The sequence below is a fragment of the Haplochromis burtoni genome, unplaced genomic scaffold (genome assembly GCF_018398535.1).
Source record: "Haplochromis burtoni strain Fernald_Lab_line unplaced genomic scaffold, NCSU_Asbu1 Contig_49, whole genome shotgun sequence".
Taxonomy (NCBI): Eukaryota; Metazoa; Chordata; class Actinopteri; order Cichliformes; family Cichlidae; genus Haplochromis; species Haplochromis burtoni.
In genome coordinates, this window is record NW_024582410.1 from 2716428 (window position 1) to 2737547 (window position 21120).

General features: G+C 40.0%; 1 protein-coding gene across 5 annotated transcripts in view; it reads left to right on the forward strand.

Moving 5' to 3' along the window:
* syt1a (synaptotagmin Ia) overlaps positions 1 to 19744 on the forward strand; it is a 216846-nt gene extending 197102 nt beyond the window's left edge. For all 5 annotated transcript variants that reach the window (XM_005923509.3, XM_014333939.2, XM_014333938.2 and 2 more), the window contains 2 exons: positions 11468 to 11601; positions 15593 to 19744. In XM_005923509.3, coding sequence (XP_005923571.1) covers positions 11468 to 11601; positions 15593 to 15799 — 341 coding nt within the window. In that variant the 3' untranslated portion in view covers positions 15800 to 19744. The remainder of the gene's footprint in view (positions 1 to 11467; positions 11602 to 15592) is intronic.
* The last annotated feature ends 1376 nt before the right edge of the window (positions 19745 to 21120 follow it).

Below are 21120 nucleotides of genomic sequence, written 5' to 3' on the forward strand. Positions count from 1 at the left end.
CTCTTTCAGCAGCCATCACCAACACCCGGGTCCACTTGCTTTCTGTTTGTCTATCCAGTCTATCCATATAACCCCAAACATCCTGCGGTACAGTAAGAGTGTGCACATTAATGGCTCCGAGCTCCCTTTCATCTGTCAGACCAGTGCGAGGAGCCATTTGGCTGGTAAAAAACAAAAAACAAAACACCCCCGCTGCAATTTTCTGATATTGGCATTAGCACTCACCTGTGCCCATTTGCATCGTGGGATTGTCAGCATTTTGAGCCATCAGCCACACAGACCAGCCAGTATTAGAATGGTGTGAAATCTTTCCAATTTGAAGGCCAGGTTTCCTCTTACAGTGAAGGGAAATGCCAGGAAAGCCAGACAGTTTGACACCATATACCATATGTCATGTTTAATTGGAGCATGTTTCATCTGTGTGCACTCATCTGTGGGTTTCAGGGTGAATTATTAGCATACTGTAATGGCACAGTGCATGTTTGTAATTACATACAACCAGAATATACTCTAAATTGCAGTTTGGGCTTTGTTTTTTGTTAGTAGTGTCTACTTTTCTGCTCCCAGAATGGACTTAAATGTGCAGCAGATGGATGAAATAATAGGCAGGTCTCTAATAACAATAATTAGCCTCCATCCACAGAGTGGCTCAGCCAGAACTTAAGGAGGAGGACAAGTAATTGATGGCCTGGGATCAGCCTTCTTTTCTATTGTCATCCTGTTTACCATGCCTAATTATGGCTCACAGAGGAAGATGTGGGAATTATCATTAACCAATGTATAATCAGAAATAATTCTTTTGATTTGCTCCTCATGAAGCATGCCCCAAACCTACCGCCGTGCTGCATTTCTTAGAAAAACAAACTTTTGAAGTAATAGTTTTAAAAGTACACTCGACTTCTGGCGCCTCTCAGAATTGCTCCTGCTTAACATGCAGCGAGGCACCATGTTCTTTAGCTGTCGTCTCAAAATAATCCTCGTCACAGACAGGTTACTCCTCTTTCCACTTTAGCCGACCCCACAATGTATAGTTACAATAGATCCGTTACGTTTAGTTGCAGGCAGTCAGGATTTAAAAAACTCTGGAACTTGTGATGCATTTTAAAGTTTTGAAAGCTTCTAACTGAATCACCAACATCTCTTTTGACCTCCTGCACACATCATTTTATTTTGTGAAAATTACTCTGTTTAAATCTTAAAATACAGCTTTTCACGTTACTGTAGTGTCTCCAAGGGAAATGAAAGGTGAGTCAGACTCGGAGGTGGGGAACACAAAGGCTAAGTGTTTGGAAGCAACTCAGTATAAGTACCGGCGGGCTTATAGAAGTAGTGGCAGTTAAAATGTTTCGTCCTCTCTCTTTGTATCTTCAAAGACATCCCAGGCGGCTGTGAGGTGGCATATAACCAGGTAATGGCCAGCAGTGGGGGAGGTTATCAAAGCACACAGGCACCATGTCAGCGGTAATGAAGCCGCACTGCCCCAACCTGGTGCTCCAGCGCACTATCAAGCCTCTCGGGTTGGAGAGGTTTATTTGTTTTGCTCCTCTGGCTGGTCAGACTAAGGTTCCCGTCATCTCAGCAAGGTAGTGGGCATGAGGGATCATTAGGATGATGTACGAGGCCTGAGAGAAGAAGGCAATTTGAAAGGGATTAGAGAAGGCAGAATTTATTATGTTTTGCGTCTATAGATGTAAGAAATAATAACTAGAAAAGTTACAGTGTATTTCCAAGCTTTTACATTATGAATTTTGCCATTTCCAAAATAAAAAAAGGAAAAGTAAGAAGTAAATCGGACAGTGATATGGCATTAAAGGCATTAAAAAGGCTTAATATAAATGCAGGTCTAATATCTAATTCACTTTTATCTGTGTTTTGTTACTTAAAAAACCATTTCCTGACTGCTGAGCAGCTTCGGTCTTACAACAGCCCCAAAGTAGACCAGTTATACACTTTGAATGACGACCCCCTCATTTGCATTAAGTGGATAAATAATATTTAAAAATACAAAAAAAAGGTTATGCGGAAAAGTAAAGATTGGGATAATGAAAAGGAAAAAAGTCTTGAACTTCCTCCTCTTTTCTTTATATTTTTTATCCAGTAAGTCAGAGTTTCGTGTAAATTTTCAAAGTAGTCTTAAGCAACAGATCTGCAGGCTTTCTGAAGTTTTTTGGGGGGCGCTGGCTGCTTTTTTGCTCATTGTCAGTCCAGTGTGTGTACCTGACCATTTTCAGTCACTTAAAATTGACCTATGAATCATTCAGCCATAAAAAGATGAAAACTTGGCATATCTGCAGTTTGTCCTTAAAGAAAATGGGAAAGTAGAGGACAACAGAAGAAATGGCAATCCAAAATAACTGTCTACACCAGATGAGCAGTACCTGAAAATCATCTCCTTAAGACAGAAAAAAATCCAGCAATGACCTGACACAGGATCCCTTCAGTTGATCCATCTACTGTTCACTGAAGCCTCATCAGAAACGGTCTCAGTGGAAGGGTGGCTGTCAAGAAGCCATTCTTAAGGAAGGGAAGCAGGGAGAAAAGGCCAAGGCATGCCAAATTATACAAGAACTAGAACAGTTATGGATTGGCTTCACCAAAGCTTACACTTTAACATTATAGAAGTAGCGTGGGTCTTTGATGGAGACTGGTCCTACACAATAAATGTCTACTGCAGTTTTTCCACAGCACCATAAAACTAAAAATAAGTAAATTAATAAACAGAATTAAATAGAAAATGAAATGTGAAGTAAATAAATAAAAATAATAAATCCAAAGGTCAACAAATGAAACAGCAGGTAAATAATCATTTGTTACATTTTATGCTATAATTAAAGCCTACCTTTTTATTGTAATTCTAATGCATTCAATTACAGTTATTATATATTTTTTTGGCACTTTTGAGCCTCCGTAGAGAGTAGAATACAAAATAACATCGTAAAAAGACTTCCATCAGATTTCATGGAGGTGGTTTTACGTGGGCCTGCGCCCCAGAGAGCAGTTTCACTGTAAACACTTGTGTATGCGTGAAACGTGTGTGATTCACCGCTGAGCTGAGTGTGTAAAACTAAACCGACAGTCACCCCTGGGTGCACCCACCATGGAAAATCCAAAATGATGGGAGGAAAGCTAAGATGACAGCCAGGCTATATTTAACCCTGCTTGTATTGGTGTTCATTTGGCACAACTCTGCCAGAACCCTTAGCAGCCAAACCCAAAGATAAAGGAAACATCCGAGCGAATTGTGCGTTTTATATCTCTGCACTGTAGCTTCAGGTTTGATGACTAGAATATTCAAAATGAGTCACAGATGGTAATTATTCACAGCTTGAAATCCTATGTGTAAGTAACCACTTTTAAAATAAGACCTCTTTAGTAGCTCTACTTAACTCCAAAGCTGATGTGACTCAGAGCTCCCTGCCTATCCATAAACCTGCATCTTGCCTCCTGTGGGAAATGTACGGACGGCTGATAGCGCATCGCCTCATAAAACTGTGGCCAAGATCCAGGACTCCAATGAGTAACCCCTAAGGGTAGCAAAGACGAGCCGCTGTGCTGTACACACATGTGAGTAACCGCTCTTGCATCACAAGCACTGTCATTCATCCATAAAATGGGAGAGATTACATCCGTCCAGGAGGAGGTGGTAAAATGGGCTTGATAGAAGGTACAGCGAGCGTCCCAAAACTCAATAATGCCAAACTCTCATCTGCTGGCTGGAGAGATAAGTGCACCTAGATTGCAGAGGCACCACAGGTGTTTTCTTTTTTGAGAAAGGGTTATCTTGCATAATCCCATTCAGCTGTTGTGTGGTGTCTTTTCAGCCACAGTTACCAATATAAGAGTTACACGCAGCCACTGTAGTACCATTATTTTAATATACACAGCTGTATGCAATATTAGATAGTATTATTGACTGTTCGCTAATCCCCTCCCGTATATAGTGAAAGTCTAGGGATATATTCTTTGTATATTTAACATTAAATATACAAAGAATTAAAAACCATTGTCTTCACTTGAAGTTTGAGAAATGGATCATGGAGTGTTTTGGTCTGTTTTATCATAAGTTGCAAGTATTAGCATGTTTAACTGCTTACAACCCGCAGTTGGTACCAGTATTACATTAAATTGCTACATGCAATATTACATGAGGTTACAGGATATAAATGTCTTATTTAAGATTACCTCATCCCTGCTGTGTGGAATGACTTTAGAGGCATTAGCTTTGAACTTGGCATATCTCGGCACTAATGTGCCAAGTGTCCTTAAAAACATTTGAGAAAACTGGACAAGTGGAGGACAAAAGAAGAAGTGACAGGTTCAAAAACTCCATACAGCAGATGACCAGTCTCTGTAAGTCATATTCTTAAGAAATCCAGACAACATCTAACACAGGATCTGAACGATACACCAGTCAAGAAGCTATTCTTGAGAAAAGAAAATAGGAAGGAACATTTGAGGTATGCACAAATAGTGGATTGAAAATCAGTGGCAGCAGGTCTTGTGGAGTGAGTCTCTGTAATTCATGGTGGAAGCTCTGGGACAAAACACAGCAAAAAATAGCTTTGAAATGTCCTTCAAGAAGCCGAGAGAACTATAGCCTGAAGAGTACTTACAGACATTACAAGGTGGTGATACTAAAAACTGACTTTTAGGAGATGAAAACTAAGCTCTGTTTTTGTCTTACATTCTGTGCTTCCATGCACGTTTGCAGATGCTGCACACACTTTCCATTTTATTCATGAAAAAATTAGGGGTGGCTCAAGACATTTGCACTGCACAGTGCTTTTTTTTCATGGCCAGCAGGGGGCAACTCCCCTGGTTGCAAAAGGATGTCCAGTTACACAGAAGTCTATCTTAAAATGACTCTACTTCTCACTTGGTTTATGACTTTAGTGAACTCTTTCTCAATGAATATGTCGTCTGAGTTGTCAGTTTCAGGTCTTAGTAAATGCAACATGGTGTTCACGTTGTAAATTATGGATGTAATTAGAATAGTATGAGCCATAAAGCAGGTTGTGCTACATAAGAAGAACTCTAGGCATAAAACAGTAGTTAATGTCACAGTGATCAAATGGAGCTGTCATTATATGAAATAGCATCGTCAATCTTTCTCTGACAAAAACAAAAGGTTTTTGTTTGTGCTTATAACACTTATTCTACCAAGACTTTCTGTTTCCTGCAATATAAGAACGATGATCAGCTTTGGAAGAAAGTGGCTTTTGGCTCGGGTAAGTAAGCACAGTGTATATAGCAATCAAGTCCATATATATAAGACCCATTTTAGAAGGTTATTATGAGTGAGCTGTAAAGATCGAAAAGTCAGCTAGAGATGGATTTTGAACTCTGGAATCTGACATCTCACTTATATTCATTCTACACTGTCTATGCCATTACTAAGCTTTTATCTTTGACCTTCTTTGGACCTGTGAACTTAATAACAGAGGAGTCTGTGTACTGAAGCTGAGGTGGGGGAAGAAAAGGGAGAAAAAGGAACTTCCACAGAAAATCTAAAGGGATCAAAATGGCCATTCCTTCCAAGTTACTTGTAGCAACTTGAAGCTTTGTTGTGTTAGTTCTGTTAGTGAAGCTCTGATTTCATTCATAAGAATATTCAAAGGGACATATACTGCTGTTTGAGATATACGGAGGCTGTGTATCCTCTTTATGAGATACGTTGGAAGCAGTATTTATTTCCTGCGCACAGCCCTCCCTCGCTGTTTTTCTCATCCCGGCACTCCAGCTCTTCTCAGCAGGGGAGTAATAATGGACACCCACTCCATTAGAAGCCTGTTACCATTTCACTCATGTCTCTGCCATCTATTTATTCTGCTGCTTTTCTCCCTCTCACTCTGTTTGCGCTGTTTTCTCTCTATATTCATGTCAGCTGCCATGGACAGTCAGATCCTCATTCCCCTAAATTGGATAAAAGATTAAGAGAGCTAAGCTTGTTCAGTTTGTGCTACTGTGAAAAATCATAAAGTTTGAACTTTTTTTTTTCTTTTAATTTTGCTTTTTTCAGAGCTGCTCACTCATGAGAAATCCTAAAGCATTATAAAGACTTTGTGCATATGGGACCCAGAGATGAATCCAGATTATCAGATCAAGTGGTGTTTCAACAACTAATTATAGGCTCCAGTTCAGGCTCTTACTACTTATTCATGCCAATGCACAGCTCTAGGGTTCAGTAGCTGGAGGATGATGTTGTTATCCTCAGGCAAAAGCCTGCCTCATTTGCATCTCGGAGATTATCGTGCTTATTTGTTTTTCATGTGTTTTTCAAGGAGCCTGTTGTCTTAAGTGATAAATGACTCTAAGTGGTCTTTTTTTTCCCTCCTCGTGCGCCGAGATCGGAGAACATTTAACGTCATTAAGCCGCCTTCCCATGTGTAACCACAATTTTCAACAATCTGCTCTACATTTTTCCTGCCGCGAACAGTAGCAGTAAGTTTATTAACACACAAATCTAACCTTTTCACTGTAATTCATCTGTAGCTGCAAGAAAAAGTTTGAGATTTGTTGAAGTTTTGCATAAATGTTTAAAACCTCATGAGAATTTCACTAAAATCCTAAAGCATGAAGTCCATTCAGTTAAAATACAAATGAAAATAAAGGAAAAGTTATTGATTTCTTAAGGAAAATGATAAAAACTATCTCTATAAAGGAAGATATATAAAAATCTTTGATTTCAGTACCTCATGTGACCCCTCCCCCATTTTCTGCACTAACAGCAACTTGGCATTCTAGGCGATACAGCTCAAGATATTAATTTAGGTGAGTTTAGTGGCATAATCGTGTAACTTCAGGAGTGAATTTGTGATTAACACAAACTGTGAAAGGTTTACCTGACATTTCCATGTTAATTAATGCTGCATTGCCAAAGTGCTCCTAGCAGGTTGTTTTCAGGATACCCAACAGAAAAATTGTCTCACAGTGTGTGTAAGCAACACATCAATTTAATGATAAGAACTACAGATGTAATTAGATGCTTTTCTGGACATCACCCACTACTCATTGACGTTGGTGTTGTACAGCCTCCAATGAGCAACTGATTGACACAGCGCTCTTAGAGGATATCAAACGGGTCAGTTTACAAAGTAGACCCAGTCTGAAGAACAATAAAATGTATATTTAACTTCAAGTTGTATTCAATAAGATTTGAAACATGAGACTGAGAGCATTTACAAAGGTCATGAAGAAAAGCAGAAGATTTCAGTGAGTTTCTTCACCAGCGTTTAGTAGACACCCCTCAGCAAAACTTATCAGTTTCAAAAGGCTGTAAAAGAAAAAGGAAAAAAAAGAGGCTTTGGAGATGAAAGTCGGAGTACTTTCAGAGTTTATTCCTTCAAAAAAGAATAAACCCAAATGTTTGCTTGCAGCGACTGCTTTTGAAAAAGTTTATACCAGCTTTTTTTTTTTTTATTCCCATAGCGCTAAGTCTGCCTTCTTAACAACAACAACAAAAAATCACCTCACAGGTTCCTTGGAAACAACTGGGTGTCAAATTTCCCATTACAGAAGATGCCAGCAACTTTTTATTGGTGTCATGAGCTTGTTTTAAGGCTTTCTTAAAACCTATTCGTGGAGCGGTGGGAATGAGGATCAGCACCTCCAAATCTGAGGCCATGGTCTTCAGCCGGACAAGGGTGGAGTGCCCAGGGACGAGTTCCTGCCCCAAGTGGAGGAGTTTAAGTATCTCAGGGTTAGGGATGGGTATTGATAAGATTTTAACGATTCCGATTCCATTTTCGATTCTGTTTAACGATTCGATTCTTTATCGATTCTCTTATCGATTCTTTTTTTTTTTTTAAAAAGGAGAACACTAAGGTCGATTAGCTCAGAGCTTTGTTTTATATCTTCTCTTTGAACAAGATAGAAATTTAGGAGTAACATGGCCTTACAAACCCAACAGTGAGATCTTGAGAGATCCAGCCTACGGCTCTTCAATGGGGTGTCACAGGGTCCCCAGGAAAAAAAATTGTAAATGTAAAATAATAAAATAAATATTCTTGTGAGACATATCACATATTGACGGGGTCGGGTTATGTTAAAAAGTATAAATTGTTATACTTTGTTCATTGGTTCAAAGGTACCCCACACTTCTTTTTTTGTTTGCTTGTTTGTTCTGGTGTATTTTTCATTTGAACTGTTACTCTGCCAGAGTACTCATATTTACAAGATGGCATTGAACGCCCCATTGGTGTATCAGGAAAACTATTTTGTACGTATGTTCCTTGAAGGGGATTGAAGTCGTTCTTTTTTCCACCGCAGCGAAGGGCTAGGAGTAGGAGAGGAGCTGCTGTATGTTTTTGTTATCGAATCGATCTGATTGTGAAATAAAGCATATGCAGTGAGAAAGCAACTCCAGGAGTCATCCCTGCCTTAAAGCTGCAACATTCTTCTGTAGCAATAACAAAGTATAACATAAATTGTTCTGTGGCAATTACACAAGAATATCCAGTAATGTCCCTGCCTACAATTAAACACATTCACTTACCAAAAATCGGGGCATCTGCTGTGGCAAATGGGTGCAAGCCTTTGACCACAAACTTAGACACTGCTCGGTGACATTCGTCTATCCTGGCCTGAAAGGAGACGCTACCGGTAGACTGCAGCGAGAACTGCCAGCGAGCGCCAGCCAGACTCTGTCTGTCTCTCTCATCATGGTCACCTACATGTACAGTAATGGCAGGTCTTGTAATAAGGCAGATTGCGCTAACATAATATGCACTGTTAGTTGATTATTTACCTGCCGCATTAACGGGAGAGGACGTGCAAACGTTAGCGCTGCTGCTGGGTTGAGAGTCACGAGTCCGGAGCGGAATTAAAAACGCGTGTCATCGCGTGTTTTGTGAGCAAATGCTTTTGCATATTCGTAGTGTTTCCTCCCTTAAATGAAATATCTACTTTGCAAGTTGCCCTGTTGTCATCGGTTCTCATAAAGTATAATCAAACTTTTGAGCGTTTGAGCCGCTTAGGCGCCGTGTTTCCTGCCAGGTAAATGACGCTCCGCAACGTGGTGACGTCATTCGGGGCGACTGGAATCGATAAGGGAATCGTTTGCAAAAATGGCAAACGATTCCAAGGAATTGAAACAGTGGGAACCGGTTCTCAACAAGAACCGGTTTTCGATACCCATCCCTACTCAGGGTTTTGTTCGCGAGTGACTAGGAGAAGGGAGCAGGAGATCGCCAGACGGATTGGTGCAGCGGCCACAGCGATGCGGACGCTGTACCGCTCTGTTGTGGTGAAGAGAGAGCTGAGTGTAAAAGCAAAGCTCTCAATTTACCGGTCGATCTACGTCCCTACCCTCACCTATGGTCACGAGCTTTGGGTAGTGACCGAAAGAACGAGATCGCAGATACAAGCGGCGGAAATGCCATTCGGGAGGGGCTCAGAGTAAAGCCGCTGCTCCTCCACATCGAAAGGAGCCAGTTGAGGTGGTTCGGGCATCTGACAAGGATGCCCCCTGGGCGCCTCCTGGGTGAGGTGTTCCAGGCATGTCCCACCGGGAGGAGGCCCCGGGGCAGACCCAGGACACGCTGGAGAGATTATATTTCTCGGCTGGCCTGGGAACGCCTTGGTGTTCCCCCGGACAATCTGGAGGAGGTGGCTGGGGAGAGGGAGGTCTGCTAAAAATTACAATGGAGGTGATTGCAGTCTTTGGCTGCTCGTAGTTTGGGCTCATGAAGCTCTTAAATGTTGAATTCAGGAGCCTCATTCTGTCCTTTTAATCAGTCAGTTAAACCAAAAAACTCTGATACTTATCTGACTATTCAAAAGGCTTCCTGCCATCGTGTCAGTTGCAGCATATGCCCAAAGAAAGATACAAACTCTCCTCTTTTCCAGTTTGGTCTTAATGTGGAGAACATAAACAAATTAGGACGAGTGGCATCACATCATAAATGGAAGCGGTGGGTGGTTTGATATTTTCAGACACACACTCCACCTGATTGCCAGATGAGGACGGGCAAAGCAGACCATTTGGGTGCCACTTGAGGTGGCATTTGGACAGATGACAATGGGGCTCTTGAAAGGGGAAGGTTAACTGAGTGATATAAACACACTGGACTCTGATGGTGAACTATATCAGTATTTTTGTATTCTGAATGGATCAAAAGACTAGATTTATTTTAAAGGGATGTCTCATAATAACAAGCACACAAACAATGATCACCCTGAGCTCTGCAGGGCATTTTGCTGTCTTTTAACTTTTTTGTTGTTTTTAAGGCCTCCGGCTATAGTGTACGCGAACAGCCTATAGGCTCATGGTGTCCTGGATGTCACAAAGATTAAAGCTTTACAAAAGAATCACTCTCGGTCTGACAAAGATTCAGTGTGGACATTAAGTCTACAATAAAAAAATGTTTCATAGCTGCCAATAAGACCATTTATTAAGAATTTTCTCATGCCAACATGTCTACATTAGATTTACCATAGCTCATTAGCTAGCTACAAGATAGCAGATCATTATGGGCCAACTAGCTCAACTTTATCAGTGCTCTAAATGTCATTGTTTATTTTTTAGTTTCCTGTTTATGATTCCAAAGTTATACAATGCTGTATGTGGTTTTTTTTCTATAAATAAGTCAGAACAGCATGCATAGTTAGATATAAACAATCAAACCTTTGATGATCTCCAACTTTGCTAAAGTTTGCTGAGATTGTTAACAGCTGGGAGAATAGCTACACTGATTGTTTTATTGAAGCTGAGATAAATTTGGATTCCTTTTCACTGTCAGTGGTGCCTCAGCATGTGTTCATTCTTGTGAACCGAAGGAGCATTTGGACCTGGAAATCATGAATAAAATCAGATGTAACAAGAAGATAGAATGGGCTAAACATTATGTAAGAGTTCTCTAAGTTTGCGAAATCCAGTCCAGCTCACTGGACCCAAACTCAAAAGCTGTGCTGCTTTATAAAGACCGAAGCAATTAGTTTATTTCACAATTTAAGCACAAAACATAGGACATTTTTCAGTGTTAAATATTGATGAAATTGGCTTTAAAATGTGCATTTCGAACATCAGTAAATCAGTTTGTGCACGTGATTTAGTTCCCACCACCTGAGTTCCCATCTCTCAATGTAGTCTTGCCACTGAGAGCACTTTTTTTTTTACGCTAAAACCCAGTTTCTACTGGTACAATGCATTTGTGAATCTGGCCCATGGAGCGAACAGGTGGCTATAAAGCAAGAATCCATGTAGCCACTGCAAGCTGCTTTGCAACCCACTTCTGTTTCAGATTTAATCAATGTCAAGTCTGTTGGCATTGTTGCCTTCTCCCTTCTATGTTGTTCTCTAAAACTTGGACTTTTTGTGCACATGGAAGGATGGGGAAGTCCCAGAACTGAGTCGCATTGCCAAATATAAATTGCTGCAGAAGAAATAACAATGTTCTTTGACTGAAGCGATCATGACTGGATTCTAATCTTGAGAACAATTTGTAACATAACTTTTTCCTTTTTTTAGACCCATATGTGAAAATCCACCTGATGCAAAATGGTAAGAGGCTGAAGAAGAAGAAGACGACAATCAAGAAGAACACCCTCAACCCTTACTATAACGAGTCCTTTAGCTTTGAAGTCCCATTTGAACAAATCCAGGTACATTTTTCATCTGTTTGCAAAACATTCGTAAAACTCTGAAATCATGTTTTCTACGGGGCAGAGTGCTATATCATTGGGTAAAACTGAACTATAAAAACCAGCAGCAAACATTTGGTTGCATATAAGCCATTGTTAAGTGGGAGCTCATTTACCAAATGATCAGTTTAGAGGCTTTTCATCATAACAGAATAATGAGAGGCGCTTCACTTAAAATCAGCTGGGTTTTGCAATTTGACAAGCCAATTGCTCTACGGATGTGATTGTCTGCACTTTGTTCTTGCCCGTAGCATGGATCTTGGTGCTGTTTGTAGCATATATCACAATGATTAGCATTCATCAGCATCATTATTTACATTTAACCAAGTATGCTGCAATAATTAGAGCAATAGAAAAATAGATGCTGTAGCTGTGATTCGAGAAGAAAAGGAAGCACAGATGCTTTTCCAGGACATTATGGGGTGATAAAGGATACATAACCTGTGCCAGAAAGGGATAGCAACAAACAAGATTATCTCTTCAGGCAATACAGTAATTAAGTCAAATTGATTAAGGCTGCCACATTTCAAAAATCACAGGTTTGGTACAGCGTGCCTCAGATTTAATTTAAACACTGCTGATCCCAATCAACCCCATCCAAACATGGCCTTATTTAGTGCTGCTCATGCCAGTATGTTGGCTAAATTTACATTTCTCATCTCATCAACAAGAACCAGGTTGATTATTAAATAATTGGTCAAATGCAAAAATTGTCATTGATTAAATTTATTGAGCAGTAAAAGCAATACGAGAATTAAACACACTTAAAAGACTTAATTCGATCGTAGAAAAACAGTTAAAGTCCAGCTACCTAAGAGCTAAATGCTAAACCAATGATCTGTTTAAAGAAGCCTGTCATCACTGACAGCTCTTTAGGCCTCTGGCTGTATTGCATCTGATTTGAAATGAAGACACTCAGAACTGGGAAGACTCTTAATTAGACACGTTCTGTTTCCACCAGTACAGTTTAATTTGCTAATCAAGTTCTCAAGCACAATTCTTAAATTACACAGACATATAGAAGTCTGCAGAGGCAAAGCGTTGGCTTTGACGCCAACCTGACCCAGGGACTTTCTAAGTAAATAATCGAAAGATTTTAATTGTCTCAGAGATTGCGTGGGAATTACAAGCAGTGCTTTAATTGGACTATCTTGTAACAAAAACAGAAGGTTAGTTATTGACTCGCGTTATTTCGCAGCGTCCTTAGCCCACACGCAATTAGCTGTGCAGACACCATTTGAGATGTACACATGCTCTCCTTATAGTCCGTGAGCCCATTTGACATCAAACTCTAGCTTGTTTGCAAATTAAGTGCAGTTTTTTTAACCTTTCTATATTTGACTTGAGCATAGAACTGAACAAATAGGGGAAAAAACAGTCACTTATGTGCTTGTGTTAAACTGAAAAAAAAAAACGTATAAAAATATATTTCAAATTCTGGCCTCTGAACAGCTGGAGATGGTAAAGTGAATTAAAAGACAAATACATGTTATAAATGTTCATGACATTATTTTTTTTCTTGTATTCAATCTTCATATTTCATTCCATGAAAGCTATTAAGCTTGTTTCGAAAACTGCTGAGCTGTTGTTTAAATGGTGTCACTAATATGATTATTATTGGCAAATCAGTCACAGCAAGAAAAAACAGTACTTGCTGGTCAGTGATGAATAACACGAAGGTCTGCTAATTTTCCTTTAAAGAAAGCCGTGTTTGAATGACCAATTTAAAGCTGAAGTGTCCCTTTAAAAACCCACTAACCCCAACTGGCCATCTGGGAGCCTTATTCAGTATTTCATTACATGGCGTATTAGGCATGCTCTTTTAGAACAGCGACTCAGAGCTCATGCAGGTGGCGGTAGTTCCATCTCAGTCTGCCAGTGGATCGAAACTTAATCAGGACGCTTTGTGCACTAATTCATATTCTCTGCCAGAGATTGACGCCCGGGTCACTCCTCTTTGCAGCGTCCCTTTGAATAAACACACAGTGAAGCTGAGTCTCAGACCTCTGAGTAATCACACATTTTGCTGTGCTTGGCGCTGAATATAAGCCAAGCTTGATCGGGAGTGTTTGTTACTGTTAATCAACACTAATGTCTCACCTCATTCCCTGCACTATACCATTTAGAGAAATAATGAGGAACTGTTGGCGCTTAATACTCTAATACGTGCATTACATATCCACCCTACCACAAAGAACAAGAAACACCTACTGTATCAGAAGTCCAATATGTAAAGTACTGCTCAAAAACACAAATCACAAGAGAAAACCTCACAGAGATGATCATGTCAGTAAAGAAGCATCAAAACCTTTGTCTCTGATCATAACACATTATATGACATGTAATTGTCTTTCTTCAGATTGTATTGGGTGTTTTTGAAGCTAGGACTAGAGCTAAAAGTTATTAGAAAATGAATGTGAATCAATTTTTGAAACAAATAAAAAGCACAGAATTAAAAACTGACCTTTAAATCGTGTTTGCCTAACAAGACTCGGGCCTTTCAATTCTACAACAAAACCATAGACTGTATATGAAAAATGGCAGCAGCACTCCATGACAGCTACTAAAGCCCCACCTTCTTTTAATGACCTGTTGTTATCCTCTTTTATTAATCACTTAATCACTAAATTAGACTTAGACATAACAACTAGGGATGGGTATTGATAAGATTTTCACGATTCCAATTCCATTTTCGATTCTGTTTAACGATTCGATTCTTTATCGATTCTCTTATAGATTCTTTATTGAAAAGGAGTACACACAGGTCGATTAGCTTAGAAGTTTTATATCTTATCTTTGAACAAGATAGAAATTTAGGAGTAACATGGCCTTACAAACACCAACAGTGAGATCTTAAGAGATCCAGCCTATGGCTCTTCAATGGGGTGTCACAGGGTCCCCGGGGAAAAAAATTGTAAATGTAAAATTATAAAATAAATATTCTTCTGTAGCAATAACAAAGTATAACATAAATTATTCAGTAGCAATTACACAAGAATATCCAGTAATGTCCCTGCCTACAATTAAACACATTCACTTTCCGAAAATTGAGGGCATCTGCTGTGGCAAATGGGTTCAAACCTTTTACCACAAACTTAGTCACTGCTCGGTGACATTCGTCTATCCTGGCCTGAAAGGAGACGCTAACGGTAGACTGCAACGAGAACTGCCGGCATCTGAGCCAGACTCTGTCTGTCTCTCTCATCATGATCACCTAAACGCACAGTAATGGTTTTGTAATAAGGCAGATCGCGCTAACATAATATGCACTGTTAGTTGATTATTTACCTGCCGCATTAACGGGAGAGGACGTGCAAACGTTATCGCTGCTGCTGGGTTGAGATTCACGAGTCCGGAGTGGAATTAAAAACACGACATTCATTTAAGGTCATCGCGTGTTTTGTGAGCAAATGCTTTTGCATATTCGTAGTGTTTCCTCCCTTAAATGAAATATCTACTTTGCAAGTATTGCAAGCTGCCCTGTTGTCATCCGTTCTCGTAAAGTCTAATCAAACTTTTGAGCGTTTGAGCCGCTTACGCGCCGTGTTTCCTGCCAGGTAAATGACGCTCCGCAACGTGGTGACGTCATTCGGGGCGACTGGAATCGATAAGGGAATCGTTTGCAAAAATGGCAAATGATTCCAGGGAATTGAAACAGTGGGAACCGGTTCTCAACAAGAACTGTTTTTTGTTACCCATCCCTAATAGCAACTGAGTCCAGGATAGAAATCATGCATAGAAGACAGAATGATGAGAAGGTAAAACTGGAGGGTTGCTGGTCAGTGATAATGACTCATTAGCTTGTTTAACAAGGTATAGATCTAATGAATGTTAATTTTGGCTAACAAAAACAGACTTTAAAAAAAGACATTAATTGAAGCAAACATTTGTAGATTGAGTTTATACTCTTTTTTTGTCTCCCCCTTTCTTCCTCTCTTTCCCCCGTCTGCAGAAAGTGCAAGTTGTTATAACTGTTCTGGACTATGACAAGATCGGCAAGAACGATGCCATCGGCAAGGTCTTTGTGGGCCTCAACAGCTCGGGGACGGAGCTGCGCCACTGGTCCGACATGCTGGCCAACCCCAGGAGACCCATCGCCCAGTGGCACGTGCTGAAGCCTGAGGAGGAGGTGGATGCTCAGCTCTCCGTCAAGAAATAGGCAGGGCTCTTTCAGTACCTGCCTTGTAGTACTCTTTAGCCAGTATGTGTAAATACCTCAGTGATATATGGGTCCATCCATGTAACTCCCTGTCCCACTTTACCCCCTCCCCCACCCGTCGACCTCTCCCAGATTCATCACTCCTAAGTTCACACACAGTCCTAATTGTTGAAGTGTCCTGCAACATCTGTTCTCTGCTTTTTTCTATCAGGTTCTCGCTTTGATTCAGCAGTTTTTGATTTCCATCTCCAAGCCCTTAACCGCCCAGACCAAATGCCCCCTTCTTTTAAGCAATATGATCTGTATAGATAGCGCATGACTGAAAGAATTTATTGTACCACAGTTGTATATATAAGTATGCAGACATAAATGATTTCTAGTTTATGTGTTTGTATGTTGTTACCCGTTTCCTAATCTGTGTATATCTTGATGTTTTTAATAAGATGTTCTATTTTAAATTATGTAAATGCAGATATAGAGGAAAGCCAATATTATATATCCCAGGATTTAAAAATTCTACCTTATTACCTTATTGCATTCCAGAAAAAAAAAGAATTCCAACCTGCAAGATGCTAGTGGAAATATATTCACATTGTAAAGGACTTTAAGTTCAGCAAAGGATCATTACAGAAAAGACAAACGGATGAATATATCCACACAAAACTCCAAAATACAAGGCCATTAACTACTATGGTTCTGTAGGATAAATTATGCTGCTGGAAATTATACAAGCACATGATTTCTTATGACTTTTTGTACCTATTTCTCAATCCGAGGACCTACATGTTTTAGCTTGAGGCACACTTGTTACCACTTAGCATTTCATTTTTTCCTTGTTTGGCAGTTCCATCTGAAATAGGTCCTCAAGTTAAAGGTTAGTTTTCTTTTCCAACAATGGAAGTGATTGCCTCCAAGAAACACCCCTTTAGAAACAACCCCCATGTGGAAAAAGCACCAAGCTGTAGCCATTGTGTCCTTAAACTCGTTTAACAATATTTTGTTAACTGCTTACTTTAAACAGCCTTGTCGTTGCTGGAGGTGTATCGCGTTTAGGCTGGGGTCCGGCATTTGTGAGGGAGTTTAAAAAGAAAAAAAGGGGGGTGGGTGGGGGTTGCACTCTGGGCTCTGGTTTTAAGAGGACTATTTTTTAGATTAATTCAGCGTCTTGACTACTTTTAGTAAAGTGCATGTTTTTTTTTACAATCTTTACTAAACGCTGGGACGGGAGGGAGGGGGGATCTACTGACACCAGGGGAGACTCTTCTGATAGGATCCCCTTGCCTTCAATCAGAGGAGAGAACAAAAAAAAAGAAATCAAGAGTAATGTTTAAACTTTGTGTCAATGTGACATTGACAGAGGTGAAGCGAGTTTAGTCTAAACACTGCCATTTACGGGGAGGTGACTTTCTGTAGAGACCCTCTCTTCATGCACACTCCCACTTGCTAGTGGTTGTAGCTTTGGTTTATTGGGAACAATGTCTTTGGCTGCAGTGGTGCCCTGAATCGCAGTCTTTGCTTTGCGTTGCCTTCTCACAGTGACAATAGAGCTAGCCATGTTTTACTGCCAATTTTAACTTTTATGTGGCTGCTATTTTGCACTGGATGAACTAGCTTGTTGACTTCTTTAGAAACCATTTTTGGATGATTGTTGGCCGGCTTTATTTCAGGACACCTACAGGAGGGGAGGGGCAGGGGGCGGAGCCAGAGAGCCTCCTGCTTGATTGGATTAATTAAATCCAAAAAACAACAACAAGAAAAAAAAACAGGAAAAAAAGAAAGAAAGCAATGATGACAAATCACATTTCAGCCAACAGCAATTACATCAGTTTTGTTTTCTTGTTGGCACAGGACTACACCAGGGGAGCACGAAATAACCGTAAAAGTTAATGGTCTGCGTAGGCTATTAGTTCATTATGTCCTTTACTACGGGTCCAATTAGGAAAGGAGTAAGTTGTAATCCATGAAAACCATGAAGTCTCTTATCTTGGAGGAACCTCTTGCATATACTCGATACACAGCTTCAGGAGGACTTTCTAAATGTTTTCAATGTTATTGTGTAGTTGATAGCACTATTATGAAAAAGCTACTTGTCATTCCATAGGAGTCTTCTGAGGACTGCTTTGTGTATCACTGTGACTGCCGTGTGTGCTTAGAGATGTAGACTTATCAGTAGGTAGCGAATCCAGTCTGTTCTGTAGTGATGTCGTAGCGTTTAATGCCATTTTTTCCTTCTACACGCAAAGAGAGGACGAGAGAGAGAGAGAGAGAGCGTGACTGCACGCAGCCAAAAAAAAAGAGAAAAAAAAGGAGGAGGCTTTTATCCGAGCGCGAGCGGGTTGCTTCACACAGCATTTTGTTGAGCACTGTGCAATACTTGTATGTTCATCCCATAGTGTTAACGTGGGTGGCGTTGCCCGAGAGAAGAGATTATAACCCTTCGAGGATGAATCCAGTCCAGAGAGATGTTTTCTCCTTTCCAGTGAAATGGTTAGGACACAGCACACTTAGATTCAGCTTATAGTTTGGAGCTTGACACCTGCTGACCTCTGTTTAGGGTTCCCTCCCTTTTCCGCAGGTTCATTTTCTCTTCTTGCACACAGTTCCAGCATCAGAAGTTTCAGGGAGTCTTCGTTAAATACCAAACAAGATTCTGCATTTAGATACCCCCTTTAAAAATGCCATGTATATATTTACATAATCGTGTCAAAGAAAATGTATATCTAGAATAAATATAAAGTGACCTGAATGATTATTCAGCTGCAAAATATCGCTCTTTTATCCAGATGCTATATCTCATCATCGTTAATCCATTTTCATTACAGTTATTTTATTTATGTATTTTTATTTATTTATTTATTTATCTCCCCTGTTGATTCAAAACCCCTTTTCTATTTGAGATGAAAACTCTGAATGTACAGTGAGGACCGTGTTGATGTAGATTACTTTAATTAATTAGATGTACCTTGCACTTTTTGTTGTTTAAAAGAACATATTTTTAATATTTTTTCAGCTATTATGGATTCATTTCATAATCCTATGGGGTAAAAACAATCAAACAACCTCCCCTGTGATAGCATTCCAATATCACTGAGCATACTTTAATACAGCTGTATTCCCAATCCCTCTTCAGCTGGGGGAACTTTTATTTGACATGTTTTCCATATATAGATCCATGAATTCCAGTACAGCTTCAGATTTAAATAACAGAAAAATATATTAAAGTAAAAGGTGCACTCTTTGCAAAAATGGCCCAAGCAATTTGACATGAATACTAATGCAGAGAGGTTGCACCAAAGGAATTATCCAATCAAAGCTGAGAGTAAATCAAACCGAATTATATGAAAATATCACAAGTGCACGAACGTATCAGGGAATTCAGTAAATGGGCAGCATTGCAAAACCCATCGGATTGTGAGGCGTGTGGAGGAAACTACAAAGCAAAAGCCATTACCTGCGCTGCAGCGCAATGCTCCTGTTACTGCGATTCCCCACCAAAAAAAAGTGCGCACGCGTAATCACCCCCCACACCCTAAATTCAAGCTCTCTTCTGTGTGACAAGGAACTGAAGAATCTCTCCAGTGACACCGACAAAAAGCCACACTGACCTTTCAAAAACAAAGCTGTGTAAAGTATTAGAATCTGATGCTGTAGAAAGATCCTAGTTGCCTTTGTGTATATCAACTGCCTGCTTGAGTATTTTGTGTGTGGAAATTTTCTCTGTAATCTTGTAGAACTGTTCGGGGTGTTTTTTCCTGCCATATCGCTCGCAGTGACGGCGAGCCTGCTGACGGTTATATTTGCTGTGTATACCTTCATTTTTTGATGAGGTGTTTTCCAGTTTTGTTTCACTTTGTGTAGTGATTCACTCTGTGGAGTTTTCTGACTGTTGTTATATAACTTCATATACACAAATGATCAATAAAAATGTTTTATTTCCTGTTGATACAGAAGCCTTTCATGTCGTGTTTTCGTTCGGGATGCATGCAACGGAGCAAAACTGTCACGACGCCGTTGGTATTGATTGCCACGAGTGTGACTCACTGCTCATGCAAGAAACTGTGTTCACTTCAGAAAGAAAGGCGTCTGCATGCTTGACGTGCATGACAAATTCCTATTTTAATGATGGCACTTTGAATCAGACACAGCAGCCTGTTAAAAAGGTCACTACTGCCATCTGAAGGACACGCAGGGGAACACCACTGTGTACCAGCACAGATGTAAAAAAAACTAATAAGAAAAGATTCTTTCTTTCTTTCTTTCTTTCTTTCTTTCTTTCTTTCTTTCTTACAGATCAATTTCTATTAGTGAATATTTACTTATGTGCAGCAGAGCCACATAATGGGGACAAGAGTTTGTCCTCCACTAAAATATGATGTCACATTGATGTGATGCTCGGATGGTAATGAATGCTGGGGAGCGGAGATTTATAGATCTCAGGCTACTGCTGCTGCTGTAAAATAAAGCTCATTTGGATGTTGAGAGTAAAACATGTCCCATGAAATTTTTACTGTAGCATGGTGCTGTCATTTTAAATTGAATTCTTTTAACCTGCCTTTTAAATCACTGAAATATGTGACTGCAATAATCTGCATCATCTGGCAGATTATTGCAGCTTTTTATTGAAACCGTGTCACACTGAGTGAAATAGTGAAGCCCAAACACTCACTAGTGTTGGGGTTGTATTATGCGATTAAATATATTATTACCTTTAATTTTCCTCCCTGTGTGGAAAAGCAATTGCTCCCTAACCCTAAAAACTAGTTGCACCATCCTTGGCAGAAAGAACTGCAATCAAGTGTTTGTGATAACTGGCAATGAGTCTTTCAGATCACTGAGGAGGAATTTTGGTCCACTCTTCTCTGCAGAATTGTTTTATTTCAATCACGGATGGTTTTCCAGCCTCTGAGACATTCAGAGGTCGACTTGCTGGTGTTTTTCAAATTGTTGTCCTGCTGCATAACCAAAGTGTGTTTCAGCTTGAGGACACAAACTGATGGTCGGAAATTCTCCTTCAGGATTTTCTGGTAGAGATCAAAATAATGGTTTCATCAATTACAGCATCGAAGCAGCCCCAGACCGTCACACTACCACCGCCATATCTGACTGTTGCTGTGATGTTCTTCTGTGTTAGTTTTAGACCAGATGTAACAGGACTCAGACCTTTCAAAAAGTTCAGTTTTCTCATCAGTCCACAGAATATTTTTCCAAAAGTCTCCCAGATCATCAAGATGGGTTTTTTTTTGGCAACTATGAGATGAGCCTTTATGTACCTTTTGATCAGCAGTGGTTTTCGTCTTGGAACTCTCCCATGGATGTCATTT